The sequence below is a fragment of the Tachyglossus aculeatus genome, chromosome 17 (assembly GCF_015852505.1).
Source record: "Tachyglossus aculeatus isolate mTacAcu1 chromosome 17, mTacAcu1.pri, whole genome shotgun sequence".
NCBI classification, from domain to species: domain Eukaryota; kingdom Metazoa; phylum Chordata; class Mammalia; order Monotremata; family Tachyglossidae; genus Tachyglossus; species Tachyglossus aculeatus.
Genome location: NC_052082.1, coordinates 11,061,457 through 11,079,930, shown reverse-complemented (window position 1 = coordinate 11,079,930; position 18,474 = coordinate 11,061,457). Strand labels below are relative to the sequence as shown.

At 46.5% G+C, this 18,474-nt stretch overlaps 1 protein-coding gene across 1 annotated transcript in view; it reads left to right on the top strand.

Annotated features, from left to right (window-relative positions):
• The first annotated feature begins 9,114 nt into the window (after nt 1–9,114).
• CCDC158 (coiled-coil domain containing 158) overlaps nt 9,115–18,474 on the top strand; it is a 131,410-nt gene continuing 122,050 nt past the window's right edge. Inside the window, exons 1-2 of the mRNA XM_038759470.1 lie at nt 9,115–9,140; nt 17,094–17,136. Of these exons, the coding sequence (XP_038615398.1) occupies nt 17,105–17,136 (32 nt within the window). The 5' untranslated portion in view covers nt 9,115–9,140; nt 17,094–17,104. The remainder of the gene's footprint in view (nt 9,141–17,093; nt 17,137–18,474) is intronic.

The following is an 18,474-nucleotide window of genomic DNA, read 5'->3' as shown; positions in this document are numbered from 1 at the left end:
AATGGCATTTATTAAACGCTTACTATGTGCAAAGCACTGCTCTAAGCGCTGGGGAGGATACAAGGTGATCAGGTTGTCCCACGTGGGGCTCACAGTTTTAATCCCCATTTTACAGATGAGGGAACTGAGGCCCGGAGAAGTGAAGTGACTTGCCCAAGGTCACACAGCTGACAATTGGTGGAGCCGGGATTTGAACCCATGACCTCTGACTCCAAAGCCCATGCTCTTTCCACTGAGCCATATACTTCCCAAGCGCTTAGTCCAGTGCTCTGCACACAGTAAGCGCTCCATAAATACTATTGAATGAATGAAGTGACTTTCTTTCATTCATTCATTCACTCATTTAATCATATTTATTGAGCGCTTACTGTGTGCAGAGCACTGGACTAAGCGCTTGGGAAGTCCAAGACGGTCCCTACCCGACAACGGGCTCAGAGTCTAGAAGGGGGAAACAGATAACAAAACAAAACATGTAGACAGGTGTCAAAATCATCAGAACAAATAGAAGTAAAGCTAGATGCGCATTATTAACAAAATAATAATAATAATAATGTTGGTATTTGTTAAGCGCTTACTATGTGCAAAGCACTGTTCTAAGCACTGGGGTAGGTACACAGAGTCCGGGCTTTGGAGTCAGTGGTCGTGAGTTCAAATCCCGGCTCCGCCACTTGTCAGCTGTGTGTCCTCGGGCAAGTCACTTAACTTCTCTGGGCCTCAGTTCCCTCATCTGTAAAATGGGGGTTGACTGTGAGCCCCCCGTGGGACAACCTGATCACCTTGTATCCCCCCAGCGCTTAGAACAGTGCTTTGCACATAGTAAGTGCTTAATAAATGGCATCATCATTATTATTATTATTACAAGGTAAGCAGGTTGTCCCACGAGGGGCTCACAGTCTTCATCCCATTTTACAGATGAGGGAACTGAGCACTGTACTAAGCGCTTGGGAAGTACAAGTTGGCAACATCTAGAGACAGTCCCTACCCAACAGTGGGCTCACCTCCTCCAGGAGGCCTTCCCAGACTGAGCCCCCTTTTTCCTCTCCTCCTCCCCATTTCCCCCGCCCTACCTCCTTCCCCTCCCCACAGCACTTGTGTATATTTGTACAGATTTAGCACTCTATTTGTATATATTTGTACAGATTTGTTACTCTATTTTACTTGTACATATTTACTATTTTATTAATGATGTGCATGTAGCTATAATTCTATTTCATTCATTCAGTCAGTTGTATTTATTGAGAGCTTACTGTGTGCAGAGCACTGTAATTAATTAATTAATAATGGCATTTATGAAGCGCTTACTATGTGCCAAGCACTGTTCTAAGCACTGGGGAGGTTACAAGGTGATCAAGTTGTCCCACGGGGGGCTCACAGTCTTCATCCCTATTTGACAGATGAGGGAACTGAGGCCCGGAGAACTGAAGTGACCAGCCCAAGGTCACACAGCTGACAATTGGTGGAGCCGGGATTTGAACCCACGACCTCTGACTCCAGAGCCCGTGCTCTTTCTAGACTGTAAACCCACTGTTGGGTAGGGACTGCCTCTATATGTTGCCAACTTGGACTTCCCAAGCGCTTAGTACAGTGCTCTGCACACAGTCAGCTCTCAATAAATACGATTGATTGATTGATTTCCACTGAACCACGCTGCTTCTGCTTCTCTGTACTAAGCGCTTAATTTATTCTGATGGTTTTGACACCTGTCTCCATGTTTTGTTTTGTTGTCTTTCTTCCCCTTCTAGACTGTGAGCCCGTTGTGGGGTAGGGTCCGTCTCTATATGTTGCCAACTTGTATTTCCCAAGCGCTTAGTACAGTGCTCTGCACACAGGAAGCGCTCAATAAATACGATTGAATGAAGGAGTGAATGCACTCCATCGAACTACATTTCCCAGAAACGCCCGCGCCAGGGGCGGAATACATCTCCCAGAAACGCCCGCGCCGGGGGGCGTGGTCTCAACTGGGCATGCGCAAATGGACAGGGCCTATATAGGACCCGCCTCCGTTGCAGCCCTACACTGCGGAGCGGGAAAAAAACGGGGCTGCGCAGGCGTAGTGACGGTCACGTGCCTTCATTCATTCACTCATCCATCCATCCATTCATCATCATCATCATCAATCATCATCATAATGGTATTTGTTAAGCGCCCACCGTGTGCCAAGCACTGTTCTAAGCGCTGGGGAAGATACAAGGTGATCAGGTTGGCCCATGTGGGGCTCACAGTCTTCATCCCCATTTGACAGATGAGGGAACTGAGGCACAGGGTAATTAATTAATTAATGATGGTATTTGTTAAGCGCTTACTATGTGCCAAGCATTGTTCTGAGCGCTGGGGGAGATAGAAGGTAATCAGGTTGTCCCACGTGGGGCTCACACTTTTAATCCCCATTTTACAGGTGAGGGAACTGAGGCCCAGGGAAATAATACATTAATTAATGATGGTATTTGTTAAGCGCTTACTATGTGCCAAGCACTGTTCTAAGCGCTGAGGGAGATAGAAGGTAATCGGGTTGTCCCACGTGGGGCTCAAACTTTTAATCCCCATTTTACAGATGAGGGAACTGAGGCACAGGGAAATAATAAATTAATTAATAATGGTATTTGTTAAGTGCTTACCATGTGATAAGCACTGTCCTAAGCGCTGGGGGAGATAGAAGGTAATCGGGTTGCCCCACGTGGGGCTCACACTTTAAATCCCCATTTTACAGATGGGGGAACTGAGGCACAGGGAAATAATAATTAATAATGGTATTTGTTAAGCGCCTACTATGTGCCAAGCACTGTTCTAAGCGCTGAGGGAGATAGAAGGTAATCGGGTTGTCCCACGTGGGGCTCACAGATTTCATCCCTATTTTACAGATGAGGGAACTCAGCCACAGGGAAATAATGACTTAATTCATTAATGATGGTATTTGTTAAGCACTTATTAGGTGCCAAGCCCTGTTCTAAGCGCTGGGGGAGATACAAGGTAACCAAGTTGTCCCACGTGGGGCTGTCTTCATCCCCATTTTACAGATGAGGGAACTGAGGCACAGGGAATTAATTAATGATGATATTTGTTAATCACTTACTATGTGCCAAGCACTATTCTAAGCGCTGGGGGAGATACAAGGGGCTCACAGTCTTCATTCATCCCCATTTTACAGATGAGGGAACTGAGGCACGGTGAAGTGACTTGCCCAAGGTCACCCAGCAGAATAGTAAAGGTATTTATTGAGCTCTCATTGGGTGCAGGGCACTGTATGAAGTGCTTAGGAGGCTACAACAGAAGCATGAGACAAGTTCCCTGCCCCAGAGGTGTTTGCCCTCTAAATAATAATAATAATAATAATAATAATGGCATTTGTTAAGCGCTTACTATGTGCAAAGCACTAAATGAGGAAGACACAAAAATATTTTCAAATTAGAGTAATCAAAATCAATACTGTACAATTGATTATATATATATATATATATATATATATGTCAGTGTTTATGATGGTTGCATGTACATGAATAGAGAAGCAGCATGGCATAGTGGAAAGATCATGGACTTGGGAGTTAGAAGTCGTGGGTTCTAATCCCGACTCCGCCACCGACAAGCTCTGTGACTTTGGGCCAGTCACTTGACTTCTCTGTGCCTCAGTTCCCTCATCTGTAAAGTGGGGATGAAGACTGTGAGCCCCACATGGGACAATCTGATTAGCTTGTATCTACCCCAGCGCTTAGAACAGTGTTCGGCACATAGTAAGCGCTTAACAAATGCCATCATAATTAGTATTATTATTATTATTATTATAAATGCTAAGCGTGGTTCTTGGATGGGCGTAACCAGATTCGGTGGTGGGAAATGCTTCTCAGAGGGAAGGGTGGACTGTGAGCCCGTTGTTGGGTAGGGACCGTCTCTATATGTTGCCGACTTGTACTTCCCAAGCGCTTAGTACAGTGCTCAGCATACAGTAAGCACTCAATAAATAGGGTTGAATGAATGAATGATTTCGAGAGGGATTTGAAAATGGAGAGAGTTGTAGTCTGAAGGATTTGCAGGGGGAGGGTGTCTTTGTGCGTGGCCTTGGCACAGAGTAAGCACTTAACAAATACCAGCATTATTATTATTATTATTGTTATTGGGCAAGAGGAAAGGTTTCAGTAAGAGATTGGAGATTCCCTTCAAGAGATTCCCTTCAAGGCCCTGCTGAGAGCTCACCTCCTCCAGGAGGCCTTCCCAGACTGAGCCCCTTCCTTCCTCTCCCCCTCGTCCCCCTCTCCATCCCCCCATCTTCCCTCCCTCCCTTCCCCACAGCACCTGTATATATGTATATATGTTTGTACATATTTTTTTTAACTCTATTTATTTAACTTATTTGTACACATCTATTCTATTGATTTTATTTTGTTAGTATGTTTGGTTTTGTTCTCTGTCTCCCCCTTTTAGACTGTGAGCCCGCCGTTGGGTAGGGACTGTCTCTATATGTTGCCAATTTGTACTTCCCAAGCGCTTAGTACAGTGCTCTGCACATAGTAAGCGCTCAATAAATACGATTGATGATGATGATGATGATTGGAGGTAACAGAGTTGAGATTGAGGCCTTGTAAACAACGCTAATTTGGGAAGAGCAGAGACCACAGGCCAGGGAAGAAAGCTAAGTGAGAGGGAGAGAGTTGGAGTGCCTTGAAGCCAATGTTGTTAAAGGGAGTTTTCACTGGGAATTCTTCCTGTCCCAAAGTGACTGACCACTGAAGGAAGGGAGATTCCTGAGAGGGGATTTCAGCTGCCTGAATTCCCCGGGCTTTCGAGAATGTGAAACCATCGCAGCTGAGTTTCTAATCCAAACTAAAAGAAAGTTTTCGGTCGGATAGGCAGAAGTGAACTGGGGGTTTACCTTTGCCACAGCAAACAGGCCCGGAGAGCGGGGCACTATCCTTATTTATTTATTTATTTATTTTACTTGTACATATCTATTCTATTTATTTTATTTTGTTAGTATGTTTGGTTTTGTTCTCTGTCTCCCCCTTTTAGACTGTGAGCCCAATGTTGGGTAGGGACTGTATATGTTGCCAATTTGTACTTCCCAAGCGCTTAGTACAGTGCTCTGCACATAGTAAGCACTCAATAAATAGGATTGATTGATTGATTAAGGGATATTGGCCGAAGTTCACTCCTAATTCCACTAAAAGGGAAAATGGACCGTGTGAATTACTATTTTATTGAGCTGCTTTGCATTACCAGCAAGATCCTGTCTGGGAAAAAAACCAATTTACCATATTTCCTCGCCCAGTTGCACTGCATTTCACATCATGTTGGAAATATTAAAACAAGGGTGGTGGGGGATTTTAGTGGGTTATTACCAGCTGTATGCTTTTAGGGAAACACAAGTCTTGCAATGAGGGGAGCAGGAGAAAAAAGACTAAAAGTGGAAGGGAGAGGAGGTAACACAGAGAAGTGAAGTGACTTGCCCAAAGTCACACAGCTGACAAGGGGAGAGCTGGGATTAGAACCCACGACCCCTGACTCCCAAACCTGTGCTCTTCCCACTAAGCCGTGCTGCTTCTCTGTTAAGCACTTACTAGGTGCCAAGCACTGTACTAAGCACTGGAGTAGATACCAGTTAATCGGATTGGACACAGTCCCTGTCCCACATGGGACTCATAATCTAAGTGGGAGTAGGATTTAATTCCCATTTTACAGATGGGGTAACTGAGGCCCAGAGAAGGGACTTGCCAAAGGTCACACAACAGACATAATAATAATAATAATGGCATTTGCTAAGCACTTACTACGTACAAAGCACTGTTCTAAGCACTGGGGGGGATACAAAGTGATCAGGTTGTCCCACGAGGGGCTCACAGTCTTAATCCCCATTTTACAGATGAGGGAACTGAGGCTCAGAGAAGTTAAGTGACTTGCCCAAGGTCACACAGCAGGCATGTGGCAGAGGCAGAATTCGAACCCGTGACCTCTGACTCCCAAAACGTATTTATTCTACTTATTTTATTTTAATATGTTTTGTTCTCTGTCTCCCCCTTCTAGGCTGTGAGCCCACTGTTGGGTAGGGACCGTCTCTATATGTTGCCAACCTGTCCTTCCCAAGCGCTTAGTCCAGTGCTCTGCACACAGTAAGCGCTCAATAAATACGATCGAATGAATGAATGAAAGCCCAGGCTCTTTAAACTGCTGTTGCCAACTTGTCCTTCCCAAGCGCTTAGTCCAGTGCTCTGCACACAGTAAGCGCTCAATAAATGCGATTGAATGAATGAATGAAAGCCCAGGCTCTTTCCACTGCTGTTGCCAACTTGTCCTTCCCAAGCGCTTAGTACAGTGCTCTGCACACAGTAAGTGCTCAATAAATACGATTGAATGAATGAATGAAAGCCCAGGCTCTTTCCACTGCTGTTGCCAACTTGTCCTTCCCAAGCGCTTAGTCCAGTGCTCTGCACACAGTAACCGCTCAATAAATGCGATTGAATGAATGAATGAAAGCCCAGGCTATTTCCACTGCTGTTGCCAACTTGTCCTTCACAAGCGCTTAGTCCAGTGCTCTGCACTCAGTAAGTGCTCAATAAATACGATTGAATGAATGAATGAAAGCCCAGGCTCTTTCCACTGCTGTTGCCAACTTGTCCTTCCCAAGCGCTTAGTACAGTGCTCTGCACACAGTAAGCGCTCTATAAATATGATTGAATGAATGAATGAATGAATGAAAGTCACACAGTAAGAGCTGAACAAATGCCATGATGATGATGATTATGATGATGATTATAACAAATGCCTATTATTTTTTTGGACTGTGAGCCCACTGTTGGGTAAGGACTGTCTCTATATGTTGCCATCTTGTACTTCCCAAGCACTTAGTACAGCGCTCTGCACACAGTAAGTGCTCAATAAATACTATTGAATGAATGAATTTCATGAATGAAAGTCACACAGTAAGAGCTGAACAAATGCCATGATGATGATGATGATGATGATTATAACAAATGCCTATCATTCTTTTAGACTGTGAGTTGGGTAGGGACTGTCTCTGTATGTTGCCATCTTGTACTTCCCAAGCGCTTAGTACAGCGTTCTGCACACAGTATGCACTCAATAAATACAATTGAATGAATGAATGAATGAAAGTCACACAGTAAGAGCTGAACAAATGCCATGATGATGATGATTATAACAAATGCCTATCATTCTTTCAGACTGTGAGCCCACTGTTGGGTAAGGACTGTCTCTATATGTTGCCATCTTGTACTTCCCAAGTGCTTAGTACAGCGCTCTGCACACAGTAAGCGCTCAATAAATACGATTGAATGAATGAATTTCATGAATGAAAGTCACACAGTAAGAGCTGAACAAATGCCATGATGATGATGATGATGATTATAACAAATGCCTATCATTCTTTTAGACTGTGAGTTGGGTAGGGACTGTCTCTATATGTTGCCATCTTGTACTTCCCAAGCGCTTAGTACAGCGTTCTGCACACAGTACGCACTCAATAAATACAATTGAATGAATGAATGAAAGTCACACAGTAAGAGCTGAACAAATGCCATGATGATGATGATTATAACAAATGCCTATTATTCTTTTAGACTGTGAGCCCACTGTTGGGTAAGGACTGTCTCTATATGTTGCCATCTTGTCCTTCCCAAGCGCTTAGTACAGCGCTCTGCACACAGTAAGCGCTCAATAAATACGATTGAATGAATGAATTTCATGAATGAAAGTCACACAGTAAGAGCTGAACAAATGCCATGATGATGATGATGATGATTATAACAAATGCCTATCATTCTTTTAGACTGTGAGCCCACTGTTGGGCAGGGACTGTCTCTATATGTTGCCATCTTGTCCTTCCCAAGCGCTTAGTACAGTGCTCTGCACATAGTAAGCGCTCAATAAATACGATTGAATGAATGAAAGTCACACAGTAAGAGCTGAACAAATGCCATGATGATGATGACTATGACAAATGCCTATCATTCTTTTAGACTGTGAGCCCACTGTTGGGTAGGGACTGTCTCTATATGTTGCCATCTTGTACTTCCCAAGCGCTTAGTCCAGTGCTCTGCACACAGTAAGCGCTCTATAAATGATTGAATGAATGAATGAAAGTCACACAGTAAGAGCTGCACAAATGCCATGATGATGATGATTATGATGATGATTATAACAAATGCCTATTATTCTTTTAGACTGTGAGCCCACTGTTGGGTAAGGACTGTCTCTATATGTTGCCATCTTGTACTTCCCAAGCGCTTAGTCCAGTGCTCTGCACACAGTAGGCGCTCAGTAAATACGATTGAATGAATGAATTTCATGAATGAAAGTCACACAGTAAGAGATGAACAAATGCCATGATGGTGATGATTATAGCAAATGCCTATCATTCTTTTAGACTGTGAGTTGGGTAGGGACTGTCTCTATATGTTGCCATCTTGTACTTCCCAAGCGCTTAGTACAGCACTCTGCACACAGTACGCACTCAATAAATACAATTGAATGAATGAATGAAGTCACACAGTAAGAGCTGAACAAATGCCATGATGATGATGATTATATCAAATGCCTATCATTCTTTTAGACTGTGAGCCCACTGTTGGATAAGGACTGTCTCTATATGTTGCCATCTTGTCCTTCCCAAGCGCTTAGTACAGCGCTCTGCACACAGTAAGTGCTCAATAAAAACGATTGATTGATTGATACTGTTATTATTATTATTATTATTATTATCACGATTATTATTCCGTTTCCTCAGGCCGGCCTCCCCTCATTAGGCCTCACTAGGCCAGACTTCCCGCCTCACCCCCCCCACCCCGAAAAAGGGCGGGAAACCAAGTCTCGCCGCGGCCTCGCGAGAACTGGCACCCCGACGGGGGGAGGGGGGAGGGGGGCCCCTTTCCCTCAGGAGAAAGGCCAACGGGAGCGCGGGAAAGGGTCGGTCGGACGGACCCGAATCAAGCCCACCCGGAAGCACCGGCGTCGCCGATTGGCTAGCGGGGACTTGGCGCGCTCGAATGGGGGGCCGGCTAGTTGGAGGGGGGCGTGGCCAGGGCCCGTTGCCGGGGTGACGCCTCAGTGGGGCCCCGCCCCTCCGGGCGAGGCCAACGGTCGCTGGCGGGGCAGGGGGTGGGGGAGGGGCGGGGGCAGGCCGCGGGACCCCGGCCCCGGTAATAAGAATAATTATTACTAATATTAGTACTAATATTATTACTATTATTATTATTACGTTATCTGTTAAGCGCTTACTAGGTGTCTGTCACTGTACTAAGCGCTGGGGTGAATACAAGCTAGTCAGGTTGGCCACAGTCCTTGCCCCACGTGGGGCCTCACAGTCTCCAACCCCATTTTACGGATGAGGAAACTGAGGCCCAGAGAATGATAATGTTGGTGGGGTTTATTAAGGGCTTACTATGTGCCAGGCACTGTACTAAGCGTTGGGGTGGATACGAACTAGTCAGGTTGGCCACAGCCCCTGCCCCACGTGGGGCATCACAGTCTCCATCCCCATTTTGCAGATGAGGAAACTGAGGCACAGAGAGTGATAATGTTGGTGGGGTTTATTAAGGGCTTACTATGTGGCAGGCACTGTACTAAGCGCTGGGGTGGATACAAGCTAGTCAGGTTGGCTCCAGTCCCTGCCCCACGTGGGCCCTCACAGTCTCCATCCCCATTTTACAGATGAGGAAACTGAGGCACAGAGAATGATAATGTTGGCGGGTTTATTAAGGGCGTACTATGTGCCAGGCACTGTACTAAGCGTTGGGGTGAATACGAGCTAGTCAGGTTGGCCAAAGTCCTTGCCCCACGTGGGGCCTCACAGTCTCCATCCCCATTTTACAGAGGAGGAAACTGAGGCACAGAGAATGATAATGTTGGTGGGGTTTATTAAGGGCTTACTATGTGCCAGGCACTGTACTAAGCGCTGGGGTGGATACGAGCTAGTCAGGTTGGCCATAGTCCCGGCCCCACAGTTTCCATCCCCATTTTGCAGATGAGGAAACTGAGGCACAGAGAATGATAATGTTGGTGGGGTTTATTAAGGGCGCACTATGTGCCAGGCACTGTACTAAGCGCTGGGGTGGATACGAGCTAGTCAGGTTGGCCACAGTCCTTGCCCCACGTGGGGCCTCACAGTCTCCATCCCCATTTTGCAGATAAGGAAATTGAGGCACAGAATAATAATGTTGGTTACTAGGTGCCAGGCACTGTACTAAGCGCTGGGGTGGATACGAGCTAGTCAGGTTTGGCCCCAGTCCCTGCCCCACGTGGGGCCCCACAGTCTCCATCCCCATTTTGCAGATGAGGAAACTGAGGCACAGAGAATGATAATGTTGGTGGGATTTGTGAAGCACTTACTAGGTGCCAAGCACTGTACTAAGCGCTGGGGTGGATACGAGCTAGTCATGTTGGCCCCAGTCCCTGCCCCACGTGGGGCCTCACAGTCTCCATCCCCATTTTGCAGATGAGGAAACTGAGGCACAGAGTATGATAATGTTGGTGGGGTTTATTAAGGGCTTACTATGTGCCAGGCACTGTACTAAGCGCTGGGGTGGATACAAGCTAGTCAGGTTGGCCATAGTCCCTGCCCCACGTGGGGCCTCACAGTCTCCATCCCCATCTTACAGATGAGGAAACTGAGGCACAGAGAATGATAATGTTGGTGGGGTTTATTAAGGGCTTACTATGTGCCAGGCACTGTACTAAGCGCTGGGGTGGAAGCAAGCTTGTCAGGTTGGCCCCAGTCCCTGTCCCACGTGGGGCCTCACAGTCTGAACCCCCATTTTACAGATGAGGACACTGAGGCACAGAGAATAATAATGTTGGTGGGATTTGTGAAGCACTTACTAGGTGCCAGACACTGTACTAAGCGCTGGGGTGGATACAAGGTCATCAGGTTGGCCCCAGTCCCTGTCCCACGTGGGGCCTCACAGTCTGAATTCCCATTTTACAGATGAGGAAACTGAGGCACAGAGAATACTAATGGTGGGATTTGTTAAGGGTTTACTATATGTCAGGCACTGTACTAAGCGCTGGAGAAAATACAAGATAATCAGGTTGGCCACAGCCCCTTCCCACGTGGGGCCTCACAGTCTCCATCCCCATTTTAGAGATGAGGAAACTGAGGCACAGAGAATAATAATCATGGTGGGATTTGTTAAGGGCTTACTATGTGCCAGGCACTGTACTAAGCGCTGGGGTGGATACGAGCTAGTCAGTTTGGCCACAGTCCCTGCCCCACATGGGGCCTCACAATCTCCATCTCCATTTTGCAGATGAGGAAACTGAGGCACAGAGAATGATAATGTTGGTGGGATTTGTGAAGCGCTTACTAGGTGCCAGGCACTGTACTAAGCGCTGGGGTGGATACGAGCTAGTCAGGTTGGCCCCAGTCCCTGCCCCACATGGGGCCCCATAGTCTCCATCCCCATTTCGCAGATGAGGAAACTGAGGCACAGAGAATGATAATGTTGGTGGGGTTTATTAAGGGCTTACTATGTGCCAGGCACTGTACTAAGCACTGGGGTGGATACAAGCTAGTCAGGTTGGCCCCAGTCCTTGTCCCACATGGGGCCTCACAGTCTGAATTCCCATTTTGCAGATGAGGAAACTGAGGCACAGAGAATGATAATGTTGGTGGGGTTTATTAAGGGCTTACTATGGGCCAGGCACTGTACTAAGCGCTGGGGTGGATACGAGCTAATCAGGTTGGCCACAGTCCTTGCCCCACATGGGGCCCCACAGTCTCCATCCCCATTTTGCAGATGAGGAAACTGAAGCACAGAGAATGATATTGTTGGTGGGGTTTATTAAGGGCGCACTATGGGCCAGGCACTGTACTAAGCGCTGGGGTGGATACGAGCTAGTCAGGTTGGCCATAGTCCCGGCCCCACGTGGGGCCCCACAGTCTCCATCCCCATTTTGCAGATGAGGAAACTGAGGCACAGAGAATAATAATGTTGGTTACTAGGTGCCAGGCACTGTACTAAGCGCTGCGGTGGATACAAGCTAGTCAGGTTGGCCCCAGTCCCTGCCCCACGTGGGGCCTCACAGTCTCCATCCCCATTTTACAGAGGAGGAAACTGAGGCACAGAGAATGATAATGTTGGTGGGGTTTATTAAGGGCTTACTATGGGCCAGGCACTGTACTAAGCGCTGGGGTGGATACGAGCTAGTCAGGTTGGCCACAGTCCTTGCCCCACGTGGGGCCTCACAGTCTCCATCCCCATTTTGCAGATGAGGAAACTGAGGCACAGAATAATAATGGTGGGATTTGTTAAAGGTTTGCTATATGTCAGGCACTGTACTAAGCGCTGGGGTGGAAGCAAGGTTGTCAGGTTGGCCCCAGTCCCTGTCCCACGTGGGGCCTCACAGTCTGAACCCCCATTTTACAGATGAGGACACTGAGGCACAGAGAATAATAATGTTGGTGGGATTTGTGAAGCACTTACTAGGTGCCAGGCACTGTACTAAGCGCTGGAGTGGATACAAGATAGTCAGGTTGGCCCCAGTCCCTGTCCCATGTGGGGCCTCACAGTCTGAATTCCCATTTTACAGATGAGGAAACTGAGGCACAGAGAATAATAATGGTGGGATTTGTTAAGGGTTTACTATATGTCAGGCACTGTACTGAGCTCTGGAGTAAACACAAGATAATCAGGTTGGCCACAGCCCCTTCCCACGTGGGGCCTCACAGTCTCCATCCCCATTTTATGGATGAGGAAACTGAGGCACAGAGAATGATAATGTTGGTGGGGTTTATTAAGGGCTTACTATGTGCCAGGCACTGTACTAAGCGCTGGGGTGGATACAAGCTAGTCAGATTGGCCACAGTCCCTGTCCCACGTGGGGCCTCACAGTCTCCATCCCCATTTCACAGATGAGGAAACTGAGGCACAAAGAGGAATAATAATGATGGGATTTATTAAGCCCTTACTATGTGTCTGGCACTGTACTAAGCGCTGGGGTGTATACAAGCTAGTTAGGTTGGGCACAGTCCCCATCCCACATGGGGCCTCACAGTCTGAACACCCATTTTGTAGATGAGGAAACTGAGGCACAGAGAGTAATAATGTTGGTGGGATTTGTTCAGCACTTACTATGTGTCTGGCACTGTACTAAGCGCTGGGGTGGATACAAACTAGTCAGGTTGGCCACAGTCCCTGTCCCACGTGGGGCTCACCGTCTTAATCCCCATTTTATAGATGAGGAAACTGAGGCACAAAGAGGAATAATAATGATGGGATTTATTAAGCCCTTACTATGTGCCAGGCACTGTACTAAGCGCTGGGGTGGATACAAACTAGTCAGGTTGGACCCAATCCCTGTCCCACAGGGGGCTCGCAGTCTGAATCCCCATTTACAGATGAGGGAACTGAGGCACAGACAATAATAATAATAATAATAATAATAATAATAATGATGGCATTTGTTGAGTGCTTACCAGGTGCCAGGCAGTGTACTAGGCGTGGCTCAGTGGAAAGAGCCCGGGCTTTGGAGTCAGAGGTCATGGGTTCAAATTCCGGCTCCGCCACTTGTCAGCTGGGTGACTTGGAGCAAGTCTCTTCACTTCTCTGGGCCTCAGTTCCCTCATCTGTAAAATGGGGATGAAGACTGGGAGCCCCCCCGTGGGACAACCCGCTCACCTTGTAACCTCCCCAGCGCTTAGAACAGTGTCTGGCACATAATAAGTGCTTAATAAATGCCATCATTATTATTATTTTTCTCTGGGCCTCAGTGACCTCATCTGGAAAATGGGGATGAAGACTGGGAGGCCCCTGTGGGGCAGCCTGATCACCTTGTAACCTCCCCAGCGCATAGTAACTGCTTAATAAATGCCATTATTATTATTATTATTATTATTATTATTATCATTATTATTACTATTAGTCTCTGCTTCAGTTCCCTCATCTGTAAAATGGGGATGAAGCCTGGGAGCCCCCCGTGGGACCGCCTGATCTCCTTGCAACCTCCCCAGCGCTTAGAACAGTGCTTGGCACATAGTAACTGCTTAATAAATGCCATCATTATTATGATTGTTATTCTCTGGGCCTCAGTTTCCTCATCTGTAATATGGGGATGAAGACTGGGAGCCCCCCGTGGGACAACCTGATCACCTTGTAACGTCCCCAGCGCTTAGAACAGTGCTTGGCACATAGTAACTACTTAATAAATGCCATTATTATTATTATTATTATTATTATTATTATTATTATTAGTCTCTGCTTCAGTTCCCTCATCTGTAAAATGGGGATGAAGACTGTGAGCCCCCCGTGGGACAACCTGATCACCTTGCAACCTCCCCAGCGCTTAGAACAGCGCTTGGCACATAGTAACTGCTTAATAAATGCCATCATTATTATTATTGTTATTCTCTGGGCCTCAGTTTCCTCATCTGTAAAATGGGGATGAAGCCTGTGAGCCCCCCGTGGGACCGCCTGATCACCTTGCAACCTCCCCAGCACTTAGAACAGCGCTTGGCACATAGTAAGCGCTTAATAAATGCCATTATTATTATTATTATTAGTCTCTGCTTCAGTTCCCTCATCTGTAAAATGGGGATGAAGCCTGTGAGCCCCCCGTGGGACAACCTGATCACCTTGTAAACTCCCCAGCGCTTAGAACAGTGCTTGGCACATAGTAAGCGCTTAATAAATGCCATCATCATTATTATTCATTCATTCAATTGTATTTATTGAGCACTTACTGTGTGCAGAGCACTGTACTAAATGCTTGGGAAGTACAAGTTGGCAACATATATTATTATCATTATTATTACTAAGCGCTGTGAGCCCGTCGTTGGGTAGGGACCGTCTCTTTATGTTGCCGACTTGTACTTCCCAAGCGCTTAGTACAGTGCTCTGCACACAGGAAGCGCTCAATAAATACGATTGAATGAATGAATGGGGTGGGCACAAGCAAATCGGATTGGCCCAGAGAATACTAATAATAATGACGGTATTTGTTAAGCGCTTACTATGTGCCAAGCACTGTTCTAAGCGCTGGGGGAGATACCGGGTGATCCGGTTGTCCCACGCGGGACTCACACTTTTAATCCCCATTTTACAGAGGAGGTCCCTGAGGCCCAGAGAAGTAAAGTGACTTGCCTGAGGTCACACAGCAGACAAGTGGCGGAGCTGGGATTCGAACCCATAAATTTTATTTATTTTATTTGTCCATATCTATTCTATTTATTTTATTTTGTTAGTATGTGTGGTTTTGTTCTCTGTCTCCCCCTTTTAGACCGTGAGCCCACTGTTGGGTAGGGACTGTCTCTAGATGTTGCCAACTTGTACTTCCCAAGCGCTTAGCCCAGTGCTCTGCACATAGTAAGCGCTCAATAAATACGATTGATGATGATGATGATGATGACCTTCTGACTCCCAAGCCCGGGCTCTAGCCACTGCTTCAGGGGCTGGGGGGTGGGCCACGAAGCAGCGTGGCTCAGTGGAAAGAGCCCGGGCTTGGGAGTCAGAGGTCATGGGTTCGAATCCCGGCTCCGCCACTTGTCAGCTGTGTGACTTTGGCCTAGTCACTTCACTTCTCTGGGCCTCAGTTCCCTCATCTGTCAAATGGGGATGAAGACTGTGAGCCCCTCGTGGGCCAACCTGATCACCTTGTAACCTCCCCGGCGCTTAGAACAGTGCTCTGCACAGAGTAAGCGCTTGACAAATGCCATCATTATTAAGATGTCAGTTTATTGTTGTATGGCATTCTCCCAAGCACTTAGTACAGTGCTCTGAGCACGGTAAGCGCTCAATAAATATCTATTTTATTTATTTTATTTTGTTAGCGTGTTTGGTTTTATTCTCTGTCTCCCCCTTTCAGACTGTGAGCCCGCTGTTGGATAGGGACTGTCTCTATATGTTGCCAATTTGTACTTCCCAAGCGCTTAGTACAGTGCTCTGCACATAGTAAGCGCTCAATAAATACGATTGATGATGATGATGATGATGATAAATACGACTAAACGAATGAATGAGGGACAGCGGACAGAGACACCCCAGCCTCCCCTCTGGGATGTTGATTCATTCATTCAGTCGTATTTATTGAGCGCTTACTGTGTGCAGAGCACTGTACTAAGCGCTTGGAAAGTACAGTTCAGCAACATATAGAGGCAATCGCTACCCAATGATGAGGATGGGGATTGTTAAGCACTTACTATGTGTCAAGCACTGTTCTAAGCGCTGAGGTAGATAGAAGCTAATCAGGTTGGACATAGACTGTGAGCCCACTGTTGGGTAGGGACCGCCTCTATATGTCGCCAACTTGGACTTCCCAAGCGCTTAGTACAGTGCTCTGCACACAGTAAGCGCTCAATAAATACGATTGATTGATTGATAGTCCCTGTCCCATATAATGATGGCATTTATTAAGCGCTTACTATGTGCAAAGCACTGTTCTAAGCACCGGGGAGGTTACAAGGTGACCAGGCCGTCCCACGGGGGGCTCACAGTCTTCATCCCCATTTTACAGATGAGGGAACCGAGGCCCAGAGAAGTGAAGCGACTTGCTCAAAGTCACACAGCTGACCGTTGGCGGAGCCGGGATTCGAACCCGTGACTTCCGACTCCAAAGCCCGGGCTCTTTCCACTGAGCCACGCTGCTTCTCTCATAGACCATATGAGGTTTACGGTCTTAATCTCTTACCAAATTTCTTCCCAACTAGATTCATTCAATCAATCGTATTTATTGAGCGCTTACTGGGTGCAGAGCACTGTATTAAGCGCTTGGGAAGTACAAGTAGATGTGTACACTGTAATTATTGCTTTTAGACTGTGAGCCCACTGGTGGGTAGGGACTGTCTCTATATGTTGCCAACTTGTACTTCCCGAGCGCTTAGTCCAGTGCTCTGCACACAGTAAGCGCTCAATAAATACGATCGATTGATTGATTGATTAATCTCCATTTTACGGATGATTTAACTGAGACATAGAGAAGTGAAGTGACTTACCCAAGGTCACACAGCAGACAAGTGGCAGAGCCGGGATTAGAACCCAGATCCTTCTGACTCTCTTTCCACTAGGCCACACTGCTTCTCTTCAGGGAGGGGTTTTTTTCCAAGAAAATCCTTTTTTTTTTAGGTTGTTCAATAGTTTCGATCACCTTTATTGTTTCCGCAGGTGCCACCGAAATGAGTGAAAAAAGGAATCTTCGAGAATTCAGGTACGGTATATTATTTTGCTGTCGTAGTAGTAAATATAAATAAGCACACGATCTCTTCCACGAGGTCAATAAATAATAATATAATAATAATATTGGCATTTACTAAGTGCTTATTATGTGTGAAGCACTGTTCTAAGTGCTGGGGAGGTTACAAGGTGATGATGATGATGATGGCATTTGTAAAGCGCTTCATCATCACTATCAATCGTATTTATTGAGCGCTTACTATGTGCAGAGCACTGTACTAAGCGCTTGGGAAGTACAAATTGGCAACATATAGAGACAGTCCCTACCCAACAGTGGGCTCACAGTCTAAAAGGGGGAGACAGAGAACGAAACCAAACCTACTAACAAAATAAAATAAATAGAATAGATATGTACAAATAAAATAAATAAATAAATAAATAAATAAATAGAGTAATTGCTATGTGGAAAGCACTGTTCTAAGCGCTGGGGAGGTTACAAGGTGATCAGGTTGTCCCACGGGGGGCTCACAGTCTTCCTCCCCATTTTACAGATGAGGTCACTGAGGCACAGAGAAGTTAAGTGACATGCCCAAAGTCACACAGGAATTGGTGGAGCGGAATTTGAACCCACATCCTCTGACTCACTAGCCTGTGCTCTTTCCACTAAGCCACCCTGCTTCTCTTAATAATAGCATTTGTTAGGTGCTTACTATGTGCCAAGCACTGTTCTAAGCGAATGCCTGGCATATAGTATGCGCTTAAAAAAGTACCATCATTATTATTATATTAATACTGATTAAGTCGGAGGGGTAGAGTCTCCTCCTCCGATTAGAGGATTCATTCATTCAGTCATATTTATTGAGTGCTGACTGTGTGCAGAGCACTGTACTAAAGCAGCGTGGCAAAGTGGAAAGAGCCCGGGCTTGGGAGTCAGAGGTCGTGGGTTCTAATCCCGGCTCCGCCACTTGTCTGCTGTGTGACCTTGGGTAAGTCACTTCACTTCTCTGGGCCTCAGTTCCCTCATCTGTAAAATGAGGATGAAGACTGGGAGCCCCCCGTGGGACAACCTGATGACCTTGTATCTCCCCCAGCGCTTAGAACAGTGCTGGACACATAGTAAGCACTTATAATAATTATAATAATGACATTTATTAAGTGCTTTCTATGTGCAAAGCACTGTTCTAAGCGCTGGGGAGGTTACAAGTTGATCAGGGTGTCCCACGTAGGGCTCACAGTCTCAATCCCCATTTTACAGATGAGGTCACTGAGGCAACGAGAAGTTAAGTAACTTGCCCAAAGTCACACGGTAGACACGTGGCGGAGCCGGGATTAGAACCCACGACCTCTGACTCCCAAACGTGGGCTCTTTCCA